Source organism: Drosophila persimilis, unplaced genomic scaffold, assembly GCF_003286085.1.
Source record: "Drosophila persimilis strain 14011-0111.01,24,50 unplaced genomic scaffold, DperRS2 tig00000663-arrow-arrow-pilon, whole genome shotgun sequence".
Classification (NCBI taxonomy): domain Eukaryota; kingdom Metazoa; phylum Arthropoda; class Insecta; order Diptera; family Drosophilidae; genus Drosophila; species Drosophila persimilis.
In genome coordinates, this window is record NW_020825331.1 from 495,357 (window position 1) to 516,271 (window position 20,915).

General features: G+C 47.8%; 2 protein-coding genes across 2 annotated transcripts in view; one reads left to right on the forward strand and one right to left on the reverse strand.

The window, feature by feature from the left end:
- Positions 1–7,053, forward strand: part of LOC6599367 — a 28,482-nt gene extending 21,429 nt beyond the window's left edge. The window contains exons 4-5 of the mRNA XM_002024505.2: positions 5,476–5,634; positions 5,700–7,053. Coding sequence (XP_002024541.2) covers positions 5,476–5,634; positions 5,700–6,790 — 1,250 coding nt within the window. The 3' untranslated portion in view covers positions 6,791–7,053. The remainder of the gene's footprint in view (positions 1–5,475; positions 5,635–5,699) is intronic.
- Positions 7,054–16,839: 9,786 nt separating this feature from the next.
- On the reverse strand, positions 16,840–18,296 carry LOC6599441. The gene is made up of 3 exons (XM_002024503.2): positions 17,741–18,296; positions 17,211–17,679; positions 16,840–17,100 (listed from the first exon to the last, which is right to left on the reverse strand). The coding sequence occupies exons 1-2, from the start codon at positions 18,294–18,296 to the stop codon at positions 17,294–17,296; spliced, it is 942 nt and encodes a 313-aa protein (XP_002024539.1). The 3' UTR covers positions 16,840–17,100; positions 17,211–17,293.
- Between the last annotated feature and the right edge of the window lie 2,619 nt (positions 18,297–20,915).

Consider the following 20,915-nt stretch of genomic DNA (forward strand, 5'->3'; position numbering starts at 1 on the left):
CACTCAGGCAGCCGCTGCCGGCGTCGCGGCTACTGTGCGAGTGTGTGCGTGTGCCTCAGCGCAGGCGCTCTCTCGCTCTCGCCCCTTGAGTGAGTCGCGGGCTTTGAGTGACTTTCGGGCCATGTACTGTTGCCGGAGATTTCCCCTGATTCGTCGGACTGGCTCAAATCCGTCGGCGAGTGGAATGGGTTGTCGGCAAGCAGCACCAAAGTACAGTAGCAGCCCCCAGCCCCCAGCCCCCAGCCCCCCTCCCTGACCATGTGGTGAGTTAGAAAATCGGCTTGAGCCCGAGTGGGTTTGATTTTTTTCTCTGCTCTCTGCTCCTTCCTTTTTGTTGTTCTTGTCTTTTTTCCAAGGCAACGTCTTGTGGTGAGAAATTGTTGCGCGCCGTTGAGTTTTTTTCTTCTTTTTTTGTTTTGTTTTTGCCTTTGCTTTGGGTTTCTTTTTGGGAGCGCCTTTCGATTTCGTTGCGGGTGTGGGCGGGTGTAGTGGGTGGGTCGGTCTTTGGTTAGCTCTCTCTCTCTCTCTCTCTCTCTCTCTCTCGCTGGGCGCCGGGCCGTGCGTCCCTCATCGAAATGCCGTCGGCGGCAGGGAAAAGGAAAAGCGCTGCATTTGCCGTCGGCAAACCGCTAAAGATGCTCCCAGTACTAAGAGCCAAGAACAGATCTGATGAGATGGTTATTTTGTATTAGGATAGGATTCCTATGTTGTCTATATCCTGGTGGTTTGTATCAATGACCAAGGATTTCTTTTAGCTTTAGCTTTCTTTTTATAAATTCTTTTTTAAATACAAATTTGTTGGCAAAAGGATTTGGTTAAAGGATTTTCGCAATAAATATATCTAAATTTGATATATTTTTAAAGCTTTTTTAACTGAATTATTATTCTGAGCCACGGCTGTGGACACGGTTACAAGTCAGCGATCACCCATTCTCATAAGCATGGCCCTAACTGATAGGGCCGCGCATTTTTTGCAAGAAAATGGGGAGTGAGCGGGAAAAAAAAGGAAATTTTCGGATCTTACACAGTGAAATGGTCTTTTACTTTTCGAATACATTACGAAGATTATGGTGGGAGGGATGGGTTGAAGAAAATAAGATCACGTATTGAATACCTAGCAAACATGTTCAATATATTATTCTTGCGAGTTTCTATGAGATTACCCACCAACAATTAAAGCGAACTTGCCACATGAAATCGCATTGGAATCTTGGCAAAATTTAGTCCAAGTTTTTCCCTAGATGGAAAATGGCTGCAATTTCCGCTCTCGCCCATTCCCTACAACAGTGGATGCTTCTAAAGCCCCCTGGTTACCATCCCCTGACCATACCCACCAACCAGAATATCTCCCCACATTGCGGTACCCAAAAAAAGTAGGAGAAGAAGTAGCATAAGGAGAAGAAGCGAAAGCAGAGACGCAACAAAAACAAAAAACGAGAAGGGAAACATAAGCATAGGACGTTGGGGCTCATGAAAGCTTTTTGTGGCGCACCAATGGCACCGCGTTATGCTCCGACACACACACACACACTCACACAGACGCATACAGACTCACATACATCGAAATGCCGTAGGAGAGGGTTACTAGAAGGGGGAGGCACCGGCACCTGCCCCAAATGGGAATACGCCACGCCAAGGCAGCAGCATCGACGAATACCGTTACGTGGTGTGCCGAAGAAAGTCCGACCCAAAAAAAAAAAAAAGGGGAAAAAACACCAAAAAAACTGTAGAAATGGCAAACCCAAAACTGACACCAAGCGTGGCTAACCCTTTATCGCACATAGGGTTTCCCTTACAGGACCGCATATTTAGGTTTTTGTTATGGGGGGTACCCACTGTCGACGTCGCTGCTAGTGCGTGTGTGTGTGTGTTTGGGGGGCTTGGCCATTGCCCACACAGACAGTGGCATGTGTATGTATGTATGCACATAGTTTTGGGTTACCCAAAATCGACATGATGCTATATTATATGGCAACACAATTTGCTCAATGGTATGCCTCTGCCTGCTGCTCTGCGCTGCCACTAACACTGCCACAGCTCTGCTGCTGAGGCTGCTGCTGCTGCTGCGACGTCGTCGCCGTCGCCGTCGCCAGAGGAGCCGCTGCTAACTTTAAGTAGCACTCGACATCGTGGGCGGGCACTACTCAGATCTGTGTCTGTATGTGTATGTGTGTCGGTGAGGGAGGCGTGACAGCAGGGTAGGGGATGCTATGCAGAAGAGGACTGACCAGGGGAGAGGCCCCCGCCACCATCACCGATCGTCGAGTCGGTCGTACTTCTGTGGGCTGTAACTGCTGCCATTTTGTGTGACACAAAACTAAAACCCAACTATAAAATTGTGTCCCATCTGGGATACACAGCAGCTCGCCTACACATAAATGGAGATATATGTAAATATGTACTTATGTATATATACTGCCGAAGAGCACATAATAATATGGCCAGGACATTTGGACAAAAAATATAATAAGGGACGAAGGTATTCATGGAGAGAGTTTGTATGCAAGATCCGACCTATTCGAACAGCATCTTGAATCTTAATCGAATGCCTCTAGGACTGGTCAAGCTGTGTAGTATATAGTTCCGACATATGTGAGAGAGCCCTCCTTAAACCGGCAATGGAATCGATTCGGTATTCGTATCGTCATTTGTACTGTGTAAAATCTGAAAATTTCTTTTTTGTCTCTCGCTCTCTCATTATACCTTGCACAGGTGGCTTTTACTTAAGGGGGCTTGGAACGTTTACGTATACGCATCATCTGGCAGGACAGTCGCGCTTCAATTCGGCCATGGAAGGATCCATGTGTGCATTGCTACTATCGTTGGAGTTTTTGAGAAGTGCATTTGAAAGCCATAAGTCTTAAAGGGGCTGGCAGATCTCAATAGTAAATGCATAGTTCTACTCGAAAATGCTTGAGTTCTGGAAAAGCAACAGAAAATAGTCTTAATCTGCTTCGAAGTTTCTGAGCAGATGCTGCACAGCCCCCGATACCCCCTCTCCGCTGCCTGAAAGGTTTTCCACGGCTTTGTTTTGACTGAATACAAGTTTTCATCAAAAAGATCCCAGACAGAGACGCGGAGAGAGAGAGAGTCTGTATGACAAAAGCGGCCCCCCCCTCCTCGTCTTGAGTGTTGCCTGTTTGACCTAGTTTGCATGTATTGTACAGATATCAATGACTATACTATATATGCGTGTGTGTGTGTGGAGCTGTATAGGTGGAAAAACGGAAATCGTAATGCAGCCATGCCAATCAGGTAATGCAGCAGAAGAACCTGCTCAAGACATGGGGGCTGGCTGGGCGTAAGCGATGAGATGATTAAGATGCTGAACTGCACTGCACTGCCTACAAGTAGTGGAGGCGGGGGAGGCCCCCCGCCACCACTCCAACACCCCCTTTGGCTGCCGCCACTGTCGCCGACTGTTTGGTTCGTTTGGTTGGTTCGTTGGTGTCACATTTTCGGTGAAATTTTGGTTTGCAAACTTTGGCAAAACTTGGCCAAGTATTTGGCCTCAAGTGTGTTAGAACGAGACAACGCTAGCGAGCGTGAGAGCCAGCTAGCCATTAGAGAGAGAAGTAGAGATGGAGAAAGAGAGAAGAGAGCACAAAAGCATGTGAGTGTATTGTGGTCGGTCTGCGTCTCAGAGAGGAGAATTCTCAGAGACGGTTTTCTTAAGCTTCGGCATTTGTCCTTACCCCAAAGCCAGGACCCCTCCTTTCGACCGTCTTTGGTTCTGCCTCAGCTTCTGCCACTGCCAATGCCGCAGTCTCAGTCAGCGTCACAGTCGCGCCTTGCCACTGCCTGTGTCTGTGTCTGTGTCTGCGCCTGCCTCTTATAAGGAAGCTGCTGCAATGGCAGAAGTGCACTGGCACTGGCACTGGCACTGGCACTGGCACTGGCTTCCTTCCACTTGCCCACAAATGTGGGCTGCCACTTGATGGCGGCCGCATGGACACACCAGCCAGCCGCGTGCGAGACAGAGATAGAGATAAACGGCCAGAGAGACAGAAAGAGAGAGAGCGAGTGGGACGGCCCAGCTTGGGGGATAATTTTAATGAATTTATTTAGGAGTTTGTCTTGGTCTCGGCTCCCATGACGGAAGGCGGCCGGCGGCCGGCGGCCAGCGGCAGGTGGCGCTCCCATTGGATACACTCACACATACATATATACATGTATTGCCCCATACATATGTACACACAGCAGCAAGCGTCAAGCAGCAAGCAGCAAGCAGCAATGGCTGCCTCAGAGCGTTGCAGAGTGGAGGGATCCATCCGCCATGGAGGCCTTGCCAATGTTGTTTTGCAGCAACCAAAATGTGCGGCAACATTTTTGGTCTTGCACAGTGGGCTATATGTGGTCGAGACGGCTTTGCAGGCTCTCCGTCTACTTCTTCTTTTGTTCGTGTCCGTGTTCCTGAGTCTGAGTCTGAGTCTGAGTCTGGGTCTGGTGCTTGTTTTGTTGTTGCTCCTCTTTGTTTTTGTTTTTTTTTTTGGTTTTGAGATTTCGGTTATTGGTCTTGGTCTTGGCAGTGCACTTGGCCGTCTCTCGAATGATTTATGTAGTTGGCCTAACCTTCGTGCTCCTATTCATACCCTTGAAGTGTGCTTATGAGAAGCCTGCAGTTGGCAGAGCAGATGGGACATCTGGGGGATATGGGAACTGAACTATTAGTACTAGAAATTACTTTCAAAATTATGTTTAAATATGCAACGCTCGCAACGAGAAGGCATTGACTACTGTGAACTGCACTGCTTGATGGATACTCGTATAGCGATCCGATTTGGTATAAATATGTATGTATGTCAGAGATAGTTACACTTAGAAAAATGGCAATATTCCACTTAGAAGAATATCAAACACTTTGAAATAAAATGCATAAAATATTAAACTTGTTGTTTGTGTAAGTAATCCAAAGAACTATGCATACATTTATTCAAAAGTATTTTAAGACTCGCCAGGTTTCTTGGCCCTGCCACAGTCGTGCCCGTTGCCTGGACTTTGCCAGTGCTGGTGACGCCTTCCTTGGAGATGAACGAATCGTGATCGTTGGCCTGTTTAAGGGCCGACTTGACGAGAGCACACTAGCCGACCCAGAACATGCCACTAATGTATATGGATCCGTTTCCGCCAATGTGTGGCTATTGTGTAGACACCCGGGAAGCTCCTGGTCTTGCAACTTCCTTGTATTCTGCGTAGAACTTCTCCTCATTCTCTGTACAGGAATTGCTCCTCTCATCGACAATACTTAGTATAATTTCTTCTAAGCGAAAATACTTAATTTGGGAAATAGAAACACTTTTGCGATGAATGTTGGTTGTGTCCAACATCGGACGATATTCTCGCTGAGTTTCAGAGGTTTTGTTCAAAAGAAGTGCTTCTCAGTAGAGCCCGAATTCATTACAGTTAATTGTGTAAACAATACGATGCTTTTTAAATTGATTTAATCTCAATATTGTGCTCTCTTCTCCCACACAGGTTTCGCCCATCATTTGGTGGGGATGCACAGTCATCTGCATGCTCCCGATTGGCGTGCCCACATGGCCCTAGGTGGGCGTTCAGCGGGCTTCCCAGCAGGCCCATTCTTCGGGCATCATGCGGCATTTCCGGCGGCCAGCGGCTTGAGAGGATTGAGCGGTGGGTGCACCCTGAAATATACCCCATGAAATAGATTTATATCTCACTCTCTCAATCTCCTCCAGCAGATGGCCAGCAGCAGCAACAGCATCAGCAGCAGCAGCAGCAGCACCAACAGCAATTGGCGACAGTGGGTGCCGCTCACAGCACCACCAGTCCGGAGGGATCCCCCACCACAACGACCAGTGGAACGTTGAGTGCGTTTGTCCAGCCAGCGATCCACTGTCCCCTCGGCTCGCCCCGATCACCACCCACGATCCTCACCTCGCTGCAGCACGACAATAACAACAACAGCAGCAACATCGATGCGGGCTTCGAGAGCGATAGTATTTCGGTGACGGGATCGCCCCGGAAGAGCATCAGCTCTCCGCTCACACACGACGAAGAGGAGGCTGAAGCGGATGCTGAAGCGGAAGCGGAAGCTGAGGCAGAAGCGGAACCAGATGGCGAGGCGGAAGCGGAACCCGGCACACAGCTAAGCGGCGATGCCAGAAGCCTGGCCACGATCAGTGGACGCTCAGTCGCCGGATCCCTGACCGAGACCGCCCCCGGATCGGGTGGGGCATTCACCGCCCTCATCCAGCGCAGCAAAAATCCATCGGAGCTGTTCGGCGGCTTTGCGGCGGCCGGCGCTAATCACTTTGCCCCCTCGCACAGCTTCAATCCGGCCTTGGCCGCTCAGCTCTTCCTGCAGAGCCCGCTCCTGCCGCAGTCCAGCCAGTGGCTGTACACCCAGCTCTATGGCAGCTACAGTGATCTACCCTGGCTGAGGAGCGCCGCAGCGGCGGCAGCGGCCAGTGCGGTCCCAGCCCAGGTCCAGGCCCAAGCCCAGACGCAGGCGCAGCCCCAGGACTCAGCGACTTCGTTGATGAGTAGCGGCGGCGACCACGACGGCGTTAATCTGATCAAGCGCTGTGTCACACTGATCACGCACAATCCGCCGGATGCGGAGAATGCCAATCCGAATTCCTCGCCGCCGGTCAGCTCCACGCGCCGTTCGCCCTCGCCGTCGCCCGTTGAGACCATCGATCTGGACGATGTCAGCACCACATCTCGCTCCGCCAGCGGCTCTGCTTCCGGGTCTGGGTCCAGTGGTGGCGGCCCCATACGGACGCGCACTCCCAAGCCTTCGGCGGATGTGTGGCGCCCCTACTAGCGGCTGGCGGTCGCCTTGCTGGGCACCTGCCTGGCGGCGCATGGACAGGGCGAGCAGCGGATCGATGGGAAGGATGCCCAGGAGACCAAACCCAAGGGATACGGGGACAGAGATTGAGACAGAGGGAGAGGAGAGGAGAGAGAGAGTGAGAGTATTGCGGTTGTGGTGTTGTGTGAATAGTCGCCATATCGCAGCTGGCGGGGGTTGCTCCATGGACATCCAGATAGATATATATATCCCTGGCTTGCACGTAGAGACACTTGGTCATGCATTATATGTTACTAAGAGAAAGTCTTAAAGAAAAGATCTGCAACGATTCTGCAGTAGTCTCACAAGGACTTTCTTCACCATTCTATCAGCGATCAAGTTCAAAGATACATGTACAGCAGAGAGACCTTATCGATTGCCAGGCAGCAGAAGGATCTATCCACAAATTCATTGAGCAGTCCCCGCACTATGTAATGTTTTTTGCGTGTTATTTTTTTGTATGGTCAACCCTAGTCTAAGCGGCTCACATATCGAATTTAAATCAATTAGTATGACCCTAACATATAATATATACGAGTATATATGCAGTTCAAGGCGGGGGCAATTATAATATAAAAACCAAACAAGTAATTATATATACATATAGATACTTTACTGATACTTTACTGATGTAGATACCAGATCTGTGTAAATTGTTTATATATTGCTCCCAGTTTCTGCCACGTAAAATAAATATTGCAACAATTATATATTTAGATGTTTAAGAATATAATGTACCAGTTTTTTTTTGCAAGAAAAAGAATAGATATACACATATAATACAAAAATATTTTAAAATTTATTAAAAATAAATTTAAGCTAACACACACACACACAAACACACTCACAGACACAGACACAGACAGAAAGACAGTCAGCCAGAGATGAATTGTAAATAAGGTACTTCGAGTAGTGTGCCAAAGATTCGTTAATAAAAATTTCAATTAAAAATTCAAAACTGATTAAAACGAGACCAGAAGCAAAGAGTGCTCGTACTCGCATTCAGTGATATTTTATTTCGTGTCTGATCCTGAGAAAAAGCACTTGCAATGCCGTTGCAATGCGCATGGAATGAGTCCAATCCTGTTCATTCTCAGATACAGATACAGATACAGATACAGAAAGAGCGAATGGGAGGTGGGATTTGGATAATCAGCGCCGCCAAGAAAAGCTTTTAAGAAAATTAATTCCCCTCCTGCCCCAAATCTCACCCCAACCCCGGCCTGGCTACCCATCAAAGGGGTTAACAAGAGCTGCTGGGGGGGGGGGGGGGGGGGGGGGGGGCAGCAAAGCGGCGAAAAGGAGAATTGAATTTATTGCTGGAGAGACTTTGGCGCAAATAGAAGTCTCGCTAAATAAAAAGTTTAAATAAATGGTCAAACTTGAAAGCGAAAAAAGGCGTCTAAAAGTAAATCCAGCCAACAGAAAAATTCTGGAAAAAGGGTCTCTCGGCCAAAAAGGACGAGGCGGCAAAGACTTTCAGCTTGCGATACGAATATGTTCCCGGGGAATCCGGCATTCGCTCTGGCACTCGCTCTGGCACTCGCTCTGGCTGCCTGGCTGCCGGGCAGCCTTATTTAAGTCTCGGCGAATAATGAATGAGTTCTCCCAGCTCATATTAAATGAGCTTGGCGGCGATCCAAGAACGCTCACTACCCTCTTTCCCCCCCCTTGGCCCAGTCTAATGAAGCATAGAAGCAATTAGCGAATGGCTTCTAAGACGGCACAAAAAAAGGGATTATCCCTCTGCGAGCTTTGGGTCTTAATGTAATCGCTTGTCTTCAGCTCTGATTATTTATCTTATTCTTATTTTCGCGGGAACTTTGTTAACTCTTTTATCTCCACTTAGCTGGAACGCCTTCTGAAGGTTGATAGAAGCCTACAACTTTCAAGTAGTTCTAATATATGTATACTCTTTTTACCCAACCCCGATAGTATCTATATTTGTTGTGGGATAATATCTCCCAGCGACTCATTTGTCAAGTGCTCCGCCACTAAGCCCAGCCCCCAGCCCATATGTGACACCCCTCCAACCCAATCCAATTACGGAGATGCGGAGAGCGGGTACGAGTATCATGTGTACAATAAGTAAAGAAAGGGTTTATCTACCGTGCCCGAATCTGAAACAAATGGCAGAAAATTAACTTTGCCTTATGACTTGGAACTGACAAATCGTCAACGTGTCCTGGGACCCGGGCTCCTGGTCCTGCTCTCCTGACCCGATCCTTGTCGTTAAAATACGAAAATTAACATACTCGAATGTGAGTTTAAGCCCAAACTCAAACACACACTCGCACAGCTGTATGTGTGTGTGTGTGTGTGTGTAAAAAAGGAGCAAAAGAAATTAAAAATGAATAACATAAAATGAAAGGCCAAGGCCTAGCCCTTGGGGGGTGGGTCCACTCACTCTATTCTCTCTCTCTCTCGCACTCTCTCGTCATCAAGTCAAGCTTGTCTCGTGTCACCTTTTTTGACACCGACTTCTCCTGGGCTGTCATCCCATTCTGGACGGGCTGGCTTGGCTGGTCAATGGCCATGACAGACGCAGCTGGGCCTTTGGCCTTTTACTTATCTTTTACTTATATTCGTTACGTTTTGTTTCGCTTTATTTTTTGTCGGGTGGAAAATCAGAAATTTGTGCTGCCGTCAAGTGTTGGGCCCTCGCTGTCTGGAGACGTTGTCCTGGCTACCCGTTTTCTGCCTCAAATGATGACTGGCATTCGATGGCGACACGGGCCAAGTGTGGGCGGCGGCTGGCTGGCAATCTTAAGAAACGGCAAGGACTCAACCTAATAAACTGTTGCCCAGGACAACCGGCATTGACACTGGCTCTCCACCTTTCCAACTTCCAACTTCCAACTCTCCACCTTTCCAGCTTTCCACCTCTCTGGCAGATGGTTGTTAACAAAGGACAGAGCAGACCAAAAACTTTCATATCGTGTTTGAGGTTGAACAGGTTCGAAATTAAAGCATCTGTCCTGGGTCCTCTTTGTGTGGGACTGTCGCTCAAGCGTTAAATAGAAAATTTGATGGCCACTCCTGTGTGGCCGCATGGCTGTGTGTGTCCTGGCAACACAATTGCACAATTGTCCACTCACACAACGGTACAGACACGGCCTGAGACAGCCCGAGACAGCCTGTTGGAGCTGGAGATGGAGATGGAAATGGAGAGAGCCAACCACTCTCTTGTGCATCTCTCAATCGCGTTTTCATTTCAATAAGTGGGCTTTCAATTAACATGTTTCCCCACCCGACACCACCTGCCTCTCCACACTCCACTCTCCCACCGCCGCTGCTTGCCGCTGCTTGCCGCTGGCTCCTGCAAGTAATTTGACTTTATGTCATTATCAAATGCCAAAAACTTGGAAGGAAGAGCGAGCCATAGACACTTGAGGCAGGGCCCAAGTTACCTACCGTTTGCTGCTAATTATGCCATCATTAGAGACCCCCAAACCCCCACACACACACACATACACACATGCAATAAATTTAACTGTCTTGTTCCCCCTCCAAAGACGTACGTGCACGGGTATCATCATCCGAGTTCAGTTTACTGCAAATTGCTTGGATCTCTGGGGGCGTGGGTGGGTGTCTTTATTATGACGCCTCTGTCACACACCACACACCAAAAACACAAACGTCAGATCCAAGCAGAGTACTCGTACAAGCAGACACAGATACGAGTACACACATGTACTCGGTGTACGTGTGTGCGTGCATGGGGCGTGACATGTGCATGTGTGCCGCGCAACACCTTTCAGAGAGCTCCTTCAGAGGCCTGGCTATCAAATCACTTGCAGTGCTAATTGCTCTGCTTATTATTAATAAATTGCTGCTTAGTACCTGGGCCTGTAATTGCCGCATTCCCCATTTTGGGGTGATGCTGGGAATGTAATAGAAATTTGGAATCTTCAAATAGGGAATGGAAACGGAATGCTTTTGTAGGCAAATGGAAAATGCATATTGAAAAGTGTGTAATAAGTAGATCCTAGGGTATTGACCAGGTGTTTTGAGGTAAATTAACAAGTTTAAGAACCGGAAATTCACAAAACTGGACAGCCGGAGGAGGCGACACATACGAGTATGGCAATGAGACAGCAATGAAAGAGTTTCATGAGAGGAATCCAGACTCTGACCAAAGACAATAAAAGGTGAGGTTATGAGGGGCCACCCATAGGCCAGTATGACCCTTCGTCATCCGTATGGGGGAGTGCTTGAGAGGTTTGAAAGAGAATCCTCGAGAATCGAGGTATTTTTTAGCAAAGGCAAGTACTGAGTTCCCCTGGTGTCCTCTTGGAGGCATCTTCCAGGGCGCTCGGGTATGCTTCAGGTGTTGCAGTGGTACTCCTCCGCCTGCTTTCTATCCCTAGGGTGGCCTGCTTCTCTGAATCGCTTTGTAGCGTTCTAAGGGAGACATTAGCCAGCCCGACTCCGACCTCAGCCAGAACGTGCGCCGCCTCGTTTCATTCGATGCCTTGGTGGCTGGGAACCCAATAGATTAGGGTATCTAGTGCCTCCTTAAGACAATATAAGTAGTACATACATTTATTTGGTGCGCGACACTCCTCCCTTGACCATGCGGGATTACAGGCTGAGTGGCAAAGATCAGAGCCCAGGATCAGGTAAGTTTAGCCAGCAAGTTATGGTTGTCTTAACACTCCAGAAAGAAATATAGGCTGTAATATTTAGCGAATCCTTATAAGCACTTATGTAGTGTGGCTGGCACTGGCATCCCCAACAATCTCTTGACTTTCAGCGGTTCCACGCACACACTTAGGGGCACTTCCAAGCCCAGGAAAACACATGAGATTTTCTCAATTTCACATAAACGTACACACAATTGTGCTCTCTCTCTCTAGCGCGTACCCGTACTCGTATTAAAGGAGGTATTGTATTGTATGGAATGAGTGGAGGATGGGGATGTCAGTGGCGCAGTTTTCTAGAAGCCAGAATAAACAACAACCAGCCGGCGGCGTCACAAACTTCGTAACGGCAACGGGAACCACAAAACATTTTGTTGGACAGCGAACGGCCGGCAAAGGACATCGAAACGACAGCGTCGCCCCGTTTGCCTGCAACATGACAGGTGGCGCGCCCCGACCACCCGCGACCTGCGACCTGCGACCTGGGACCAGGGACCTGGGACCTGGGACGCCACCCTATGCTGTACCCCGAGCCGAGCCGAGCCGCAGCCGTAGCTGAAGCTGAAGCTGGAGCCCCACTTCAGTGGGGCTTTGTCACAGGAACTGTTAATAATGTGTAGCCCCAGCAGCGAGAGCAGGAACAAAATCAGCGTCATTGGCGCACCTACAACATGCGATGTTGCGGTCAGCGACAACTTCGTGCCGTATCAGCAGAGAGAGACGGGTAGTACTGGAGCCAGAGTGAGAGCGATAGAGAGTGGGAAGGGGTCGCGAGGGGGCGGGTGGCGGGTGGCGGGGGAGAATAAAACACACGGCTTCCTCCTGAAATTCGGCAGAAATAAAAGTGCAGCCAAAATGGTGGGAGAGCGGGAGAGAGGACATGGGAAGGCAGGTCATGAGTGACGGCGCCGCTGCGTCAGCGGCATGTAATTTTCACGGTTTTTCGCAAATACGAAAAACGAAATACGTTAGACGAAAATTCCCTCGTGCTCGTGCCACATTCTGCCCATCTCCACGCCCACTCTCTCTCATGATAAAAACAAAAACTAAAGCAGGAACATATATAGTCGCAGCTGGAAATACCCTGACCGGAGGGGAGAATGATATCATGCGTACATAAATCGCCCAATGAAACCCCCTTTCAGGATTAATGGAAGGATCCTTAGACAAACAGTTCCTTAATCCTCAATCGAATTTTCTGTTTTAACTCCATATTTTATGGCACTAAAATAAATTAAATTAAATTTTAAATGATCCAATGGATGGGATAAATTACGCCATTCCTTTCAGTTGGACCCTAAGCTTAGAATCGTATCGTATTATAGGAGCAGACCATAGCATATATAAAACTATTAAAATAATATCAATTGATTTGTTTGCCTATTTGAATATTCCTAGTTCTACAAAGATATGTCGTATAATTAATGCACTCCTCGCCAGTAGATTCTTATATATTTATATTTTATATGTGCACATAATTGAGCTCAATCAAATGTTATCGCTGGCTCATTTTTACACTATGCCCCGATTCTGGGGAAACAACACATAAACTTATAGACAGAGGGGCCAGGAGGCGGAGGTGGGGGCGTGGCCTGGCCCGGCCCGGCCTGGCCAAAAGTAAAACAAAGCAGCCACCTCCCAAGCCCCCTCCGAGCTCTGCGTGTGACAACAGAAACAGGGCAAATATGCTGATGGACGAGCGAATGAGCGGCACGGGCAGGCGGCAGCTAGTAGGCGGTAGGCGGCAGGCGGCAGGCGGCAGGGGCCCATGGGTCGCCTCTCTGGCTTTTTAGCGCCTCCAATGGAAAAACTAAAATTATGCAATGCCACGCCTCTTGTGATATGCCTCTGCCTCCATGCAGAATGCAGCTAGCGTAGCTTGCGAAGCCCTGTGTGCATTATAGCATGCAATTTCTGTCCGCCTTCCCTGCGAGTGTCATTTAATGAGCGCTACGGGGTCATCGTGGGATGGGGGTCGGGTTGTGTGCAGTGTGCAGCACTGCGGGGCTCATCGCGGGGTGTTGAAAGGGTGCACAACGCTATACGGCGCTGCCAACAATGCAACAACGCTTTACAATTTTCATAGGCATTCCATGCATTTTGGTCAGTTTGATGTGGGTTTTCGTTTCTCGGTGTCGTTTGCCCTCGCTTACACAGCGACAGAGCGAAATAGAGAAATAGAGGGAGAGATTGAAGAGAGAGAGAGAAAAAATACCAGCTCATTCGCGCATAGCTCGCTATCAACGTCAACAAATACCCTCATCCCGGGAACGGGAATGGGAACGCGACCGGGTCCCTGACCCTGCTTTCATTCAAGTATTTTTCGGTAAATGCAAGCACCAACAGAACCCAGGAACCAGTCGCCAGTGCCCAGTCCCCAGTCCCCAGTCCCCAGTTCCAGAAACCGAGTTCCTGTCCAGCTACGGGAGAAGTAGGAAGAGAGAGAGAGTGAGATGGGTACGTGTATCCCAGAAAACCCTAGTACCGGTACCCCATTGTCGTCGCTAACAATAATGAGTTCGTAATTTGATGTCGCTGCAGAAAAGCGTGTGCACTTTGGGCCGCTAGAGTGGGGGGGTTGGGGGTTGGGGTACGGACTACGGCGGGGTTGGTTGACTGGTCGGTCGGTCGCTCGGTCGCTCGGTTGCCGGTTTGTTTGCAACGTCGCGTTTTCGAAACATCAGAAAAAGTGGAAAGAAATAACAACAGCGGAACGTATACGTTTGTACAGCCATAGCCCCATGGCCCAACGCCCAACGCCCAACGCCCAACCTCAAGCGCACATCCATATGTGATTTATCAATGTCCGCTCGTCAGCATCCGTCCTATCCAACTAGCCCTCGGTGGGCAGGGCTGGGCAGGGCTGGGCAGGGCAGCTCCCATGTTGTGTCAGGGACACATGTTTCCAGCTCCCAAAATGATGTGGGAGTTGGGCAAGGCAAAAACTATTACAAATGTCAATTGAATCGTTCAAATAATTAAAGATCAGCTCCCTGTGATAGATGACTTGCTAGCACAGGACGATGGCGTGGGCTGCTGCCAGGATCAGTTACCCCTTCCTTCCTCTCACGGGATGAGTCAGCTGGTGGCTGTCACAGATTATCTGCTCATGATAGATGGACGGCTCTGTTCTATATAGAGAGCACGATAAGAAATATTTTGGAGCCTTTTGAGATCTTGAATCTTGCGATTAAAGAAAGGAATATCATACTTGTATAAAAAGGAATTAAAGAGGATTAAAAAAAAAATCCTGAAGTTCAACGAATCCCTCTAGTAGATTCTGCCTCAATGAATACTTTAAGATTTTAAGCATGCAAATAGAAAATATTTTGCTTTGTTTTCTTCTTCTTCCCTCTTTTCATTCTAGTTTTTTTTTTTTTTTTTTTTTTTTTTTTTTTTTTTTTTTTTTGAGAAATGGTCCAAATGTCTAGCTGAAGCAAAATTAATGATTTCTGTCATTTGATTTGATTAAAAATTTAGTCCAAATAGAACGCAGAGGGCCAGCAGCGAGGAGATGTCATGTTGTCTTGAGTTGACACACTCGTCTCGTCTGAGGAGGTTGCCCCAAAAGGAAGGCCTTGGTTTTTTTTTTGTTTTGTAATTTTTCTTAATTTACGTGGCCAGAAGTAGAGGCGATAGAGAGTGGGCGTTTGATTGAGAAGACAACCCCCCTTCCAATCCTCCTTATCGTTCGCTCCTACTCCAATCTCTAATCGAATGTCCTGAGAATAGCTTCAGTTTCACAATAAATTACCTCCGATGGGACACCCGGCGAGGGGTCACGGTCACCCAAATCAAACTCAAGTTAACTAAACACGCCTTAAATGGGTATTATCTGCTGGCCAGCACATTTAATTTCAATAAGCTCAGTTCCTGCCCCAGTCCCAGTCCCAGTCCCGGGACCGGGACCGGGACCGGGACCGGTCCTAGGGCTGCCCGGGTATTGGTCAACTTGAGCTTGGGGCCACCTGTGACCAATTTCGATTATGAGACTTGGCAACTTCTTTCTTTTCTTCGTTTTTTATACAGTCTTCATCGTTGTTTTTTTTTTTGGCTGGTCTTGGGTCTGAAGACAACCCCAGAGGCGTTGTAAATTTTCGTGCCTCATAAAATCCAACCACCCCCGGTCTGGGGTCCAAGGGTCTGCTGAATGGTTCGCCGCCGTCTATCCAAGATTGCCACGGAGTTCATTTTTTCCTTGGCTATGGTGTTTGGGGTTGGGGTTGGTGAGTCGGTGGGTCGGTGGAGACGAAGGTGGTTTTTGTGGGTGGTTCTGGGGCCGGGCTGGCTAATCAGCTTCCGCATTTTTATAGCAGGACGGACGTGCAACGGAAATCGCAAGTAGCTTAGCCTAATATGCTTTGTGTTTTGCTCTTTATTTATTTATGCCACTTTCGCTTTGTTGTCAGCTCTGCAGCTCTCCACTCTCCGTCCGGTTGCTTTCCCCGTATCTTTTTTTTCTCTCGATTATTTTCCTGTGCGTGCGTATGTGTGTGTGTGTGTGGGGGGCGTGGGGAGCAGCAGGAGCAAGAGAATGGCTTTCCCTCTAATGTTTCTGGTAGGCGGCCGGCGATTGTTGTTGGCTTGGGTCATTTGTTTTACTCGGCCTCAAATAAATCCAAATAAATAATTCATTTGGCGCTGAGTTTGCTCTCAAGATTCTTTCGTATTGATTGGATAGATTTTGGGCCTGGAGTTGGCGGGGCCGTGGCTTGTTGACTAATCAAATGCCCTCGATGTGGCAGCCGGATGGCGGGGGTATTATCTTAAATGCCTACATTACGTAACTAGCTTTAGACTTTACTTTTTTTCTGTTAGATGTGAGTGGAAGAATTCTAGAATCTATCTAGAATTATCACACTTTGAGGAGAATTAAATGACTTTATAAATCATTACTATCACGATTCGATTCTATATCATTCTTAAAATTGATATGCATATCCACATTTACAAGCATTGGCATTGCATTTGGTCTATATGGGTATATACCCACAGATATCAAAATGGAAAACAAATTGGGTTACATATGGCTAAATCGAGTATACTATAAAGCATTATGTAAAACTATCACATTTTTCGGCTAGGCAATGGGTTGTTTGTAAATATAACCATTAAATGCTATGATCATCACAAATAATGACAATAAACCAGCAAACTTGTATAATATTATGCACACATATAGCATATAAGTAGGTACATATATGTACGCATATAGAAAACTGTTTCCTCCGAGAAAGGAAAGGTCTAAATATAATTTCAAAATTTAGAAGTAATAAAGGTACACTTGTGAGCTAAATAAATATAAATTGGCATGTTTCGCTGAAGATATGCGTTGCATATTCGATTTAATGAATTGTTTGAACATTTATCGTCAGAATGTTGTCGGATGTATACATAAATATATTTTCATTGAATCATTATAATTTTTAAGAAATTACAATTCTTTTTTGTTCGATCGATTCTGTGTATTGTCTTGTATACGAAACTTTTATATAATTTTGAACTGATACCATGAGTGTATTGTTAGATCTAGTTTTAAAAATAGAATGGTGTATGAGTGATATGTGTGTTGTTCGAGCGGAAAAAATACCCATCTCCTGTGGCCGTGGTCCCCGTCAGCTGGCTTGAGTCGTGCTTCGCCTGTGGGTAAGAAACATTGTTTGAGATGAGCAAGTGATGTTTAAGATGGTGTACATATAGGTCGGGGACAGGCAGTGGATACAGTGCTCCTGTCCAGTTCATTTGTGTACCTTTGTATGATCTGCTTCCATGGGAACAAAGACTTTCTTCCCAGCCGACAGATACAATCGGGCAGGCCGACAGATATGTATGGCTACTCTTTCCAAAACTGTGAAAATAATGTGGAACGTAGTGGTTCGGGGCTTTCACGAAACTCAGGATTAAGGTCCAGCAGTGGCCCTGGTGCGTTATCGTCATGGCTTGTCCCGGGCAACACACCCACATCCTGTCCTAGCATGGACTGTGCCCCTCTGGTGGGTGCCAGGTCCAGCAATGGGGCTCCGTGTCCGCGCCCGGGTCCACGTTCGTGCTCGTGTCCATGTCCGTGTCCGTGTCCGCGTGCGCGTGCGCGTCGGCGTTCGCGTCCGCGTCCGTGTGCGTGTCTGCCTGCGTGTCCGCGGCCACTCAGCGCACCTGTCGGCTGACCGTGTACCAAGCTTTCCAGTGCTTGTGCTCCCGGGGGATCGTTCTCGGGGTCAACTGGTGGACGGAATAAGACGGAAGGGTTTAAGGAGCCACGGTCCAAGATGATTCCACTTACCAGTTGGGCGATATGGAACGAAGGCACTAGACAGGCCACTTCGCCAAGCTTGGGGCATGGAGCCCTGCAGCCTGCAAGTCTGCTGCTGCATAGGTGGAAAGCGCTCATGCAGAACATTTATGTCAAGGCTCGTCAGTGGTAGGATCTCTGGGTTTGATGATGCTTCCTGTGCAGCTTCCTGTGCTTCTGCCTGTGGTGGCAGTGCGCTTGGTGGAGCCTGGAGCGGTTCAAGTTCTACTTGAACAGCGTAATGTGGAATCGGCTTGTGTAGCGGCTGGCCGCCCTGCCAGCTTGTTGGCTGTTGTTGAATGAGGAGAAACGTATTCTGCTGAATTTTCGGCGGTTCAATTGGCGGGACATAAACGAGAGAGTCGTTTCCAAAGTCCTCAATTTCCTCGATTTCCTCATCGTCTGTTCCAATTGGTATTTGGTCTACCCACTCAGAGGAGCCAGGAGCCTCCTGTGCAGCACCATCAGCTGTGGCAGCAGAAGACGGCATTTCACGGCTGTCGCTGAGCCCATCAGCCCAAGTAGGATTCGGTGTTTTGTCCGACATGATTGCGTAGATGGATGATCAGTTTACAACTTCCCGAGAAATAACGCGAAAAAATATATGTTTTCAATCAGAAATGGAAGTATTTTACTTTGTCAGAAACGATTCGACGTGTCGGTCAGGAAAAAATGTAAGGAGTTATCGATAGGCTTGAAAGATTTGACATTCCGTCTGGTATTTCAAGATGGCGACGAAATAAAGCTAGCTGCGATATCATATCGAGTGGATATATACTAAAAAATTTGCACAAAACAATAGCAGCATCGATTAATAACCTGCCGATCAGCTGTTCGCGGCATTTCAATGTTGGAAAGCGATGATTGTTTTTTTTATTGATTTGGCGCCTTATGTAGTGCGATATAAAACTCTTTTTAATTCGTATAAAACGGGATGATAGAAACAATTAGAAATAGTTATCACATTATAAAAGTTCTAGAAGAAATTCAGCAATTTATCGGCCCTTTACCGACACTATGTGCTGCATTCCAACTGCGCGGGAACAAATCTAGTGCGCAAAACGATCCTCAGACTAGTGACGTGCTGAAGACCGGCGCAAACAGAGAACCGTCAGCTCTCGTGGTTTCAATGAAGCCCGAAGATACTCCGAGATCGCCGAGAACCAGTCGCAGCAAGACTGCAACGAACAGAAGCCTGGCCGGCTACGACTTTCTGAATATGGTCAGTCTGTGGCGCCACAGTAGGGCCAATCGGTAACTTGGCCTGTTTACCGGGGCCCTGAAGTCAAGAGGGTATTCGAAAAGGATGGGGTCCCCAGCTGCATTCGGCGGACAGCTGTACAAATCTCGGTTCCGAGTGTGCGAAAATTTCTTCCGTTAACATTGTTATTGAAGCTTCCTCAGGAAATTGAGGCGGTATATTTGGTATATACATATGTATATCTAAATGTGTATTATGTATGTAATTTGTAAAATTGCCATCCAGTGCAGGCATCAAGAAACTCTTGCCAACCAGGCGACCCCCTTATGGCAGACAATTCCACAAAAGCTTTTAAAAAATTGCTGGTTAAAATTAAAAAAGACAACAACTACACGCACATAAAAAAGGAAATTTGCCAATGCTGCTGCCTCAGACCTGAGCTCTTGTGGAGCTTATTCCGGCTTGATTTCGGGAGCGCACATTCTGGTCCGACCTCGAGGACAAAGAGCATAGGACAAGGCCAAGGACCAGGCGAACCTCGTAGAGCACTTAAAGTCCCGCGTAATCTTTGACAGTAAAACAAACGAAACGAAACAATGTGGAGAGCAGTGTGGAAGTGTGGAGAGAATGAAACGAGAAATTGAATGCAAGACACGTTGCAGGATTTATGGCCAAGGAGCAGCCGCCAAACGCAGACTAATAAACAGGGCCCAAGGAGAGAGTGGGGTAGAAATTAAAAATCAGGGAATGAGGCATGGGGCATGGGGCATGGGGCAAGGAGTGCGGTGGCAAGCGGTGGCCCCAAAAGGTTCGGGCTCCGAAAATTTGCTGTGAAAATTATAGATAAAATATATACGTGAGTCAATGCGGCTGGGTTCGGAGCTGGGGCTGGTAACCCTTTCCTTTTGGCCTGATTCAGTCGTGCGGCAGGCGAGCGAGAGTCAAATGAAACGAAAGACGAATGAAATGAAATGAAATCCTTTACCGTAAGAATTTCATGCACGTCAACACGTCCTGGCAGCGACAATGCCGTTGACAGGCATCTCAGGCCCCCAACCCCTGACCAGTCCCTGGCCAACATCTCCACCCTCCTCTATCAGGGCTGGAGGGCTGCGTAACAATTTCTAATTCATATGTTCTGAGGCTGGCCGAGAGAACAGGCCAGGCCAGTCCCGATGATTTATGATGTACGCACGCGAATCCCAAAATGAAAGGCGATAGAGGACAAGTCCTGTTCACAATCGAGGATGATCCCAGGGATGGGCCTCTGCTCGTGACACGATGGTTGTAGCGACTTTTCAGCATGGAGCTCGACTCGACGTGCAGAATAGAGAAAATGTTCTATTATATACAAAAATTATACACCTATTGTATGTATATCGCCGCGTTTTATCAGAATTCCACACTCCTCTAGTCCTGTCAAGTTAAAGAATCGGGCAAATGAGGGGCATGCCACGATGCGCTTCCAGTCAATCAAACGTATATTCTGTACTTGACCCATAAGGGAACCAGTTTCAATATCAACACAGTTGCCCTGGGCGTGACTCCCAGTTGCCATTGTTCGCTTTGCACCATCTCTAGGCCTCCTCGAACCCATGCCAGTCTCTTGGCCATCGGTTGCCAGCCATCACCGTCGCTGCCATCACCGCCTCCGTTGCGTTGCGGGCCTTTAATCATTCAATAGGCAATTTGTTTCTCCTCCTGGCAACGAAATGAAATGTTTCACACATTAGTCCGGTCAACTACTTTGCCGGGCCCTGAGCCCTGAGCCCTGAGCCGGGACCGGTCTTGGATGGGATGGCGTACAGGGGACAGGCGTCTCCAGCTACTATATTTAATATCATTTATCTTTCTTACGCTCCAATGTGCGGTTTGTGTGTGTGTGTGTTTGTGTGTGTGTGTGTGTGCGTGCCAGGAAGAGAGAGGCAGAGAGAGATGAATGCCTAGCGGTGTTGTTGTGATTTA

Bases quoted from the DNA above. Each gene is read 5' to 3' on its own strand.
- LOC6599441 (XM_002024503.2), bottom strand. From the start codon at position 18,296: ATGTCGGACAAAACACCGAATCCTACTTGGGCTGATGGGCTCAGCGAC. The intron at 17,680-17,740 runs GTAAGTGGAATC...TCCGTCCACCAG, and splicing joins CGTTCCATATCGCCCAACTG to TTGACCCCGAGAACGATCCC.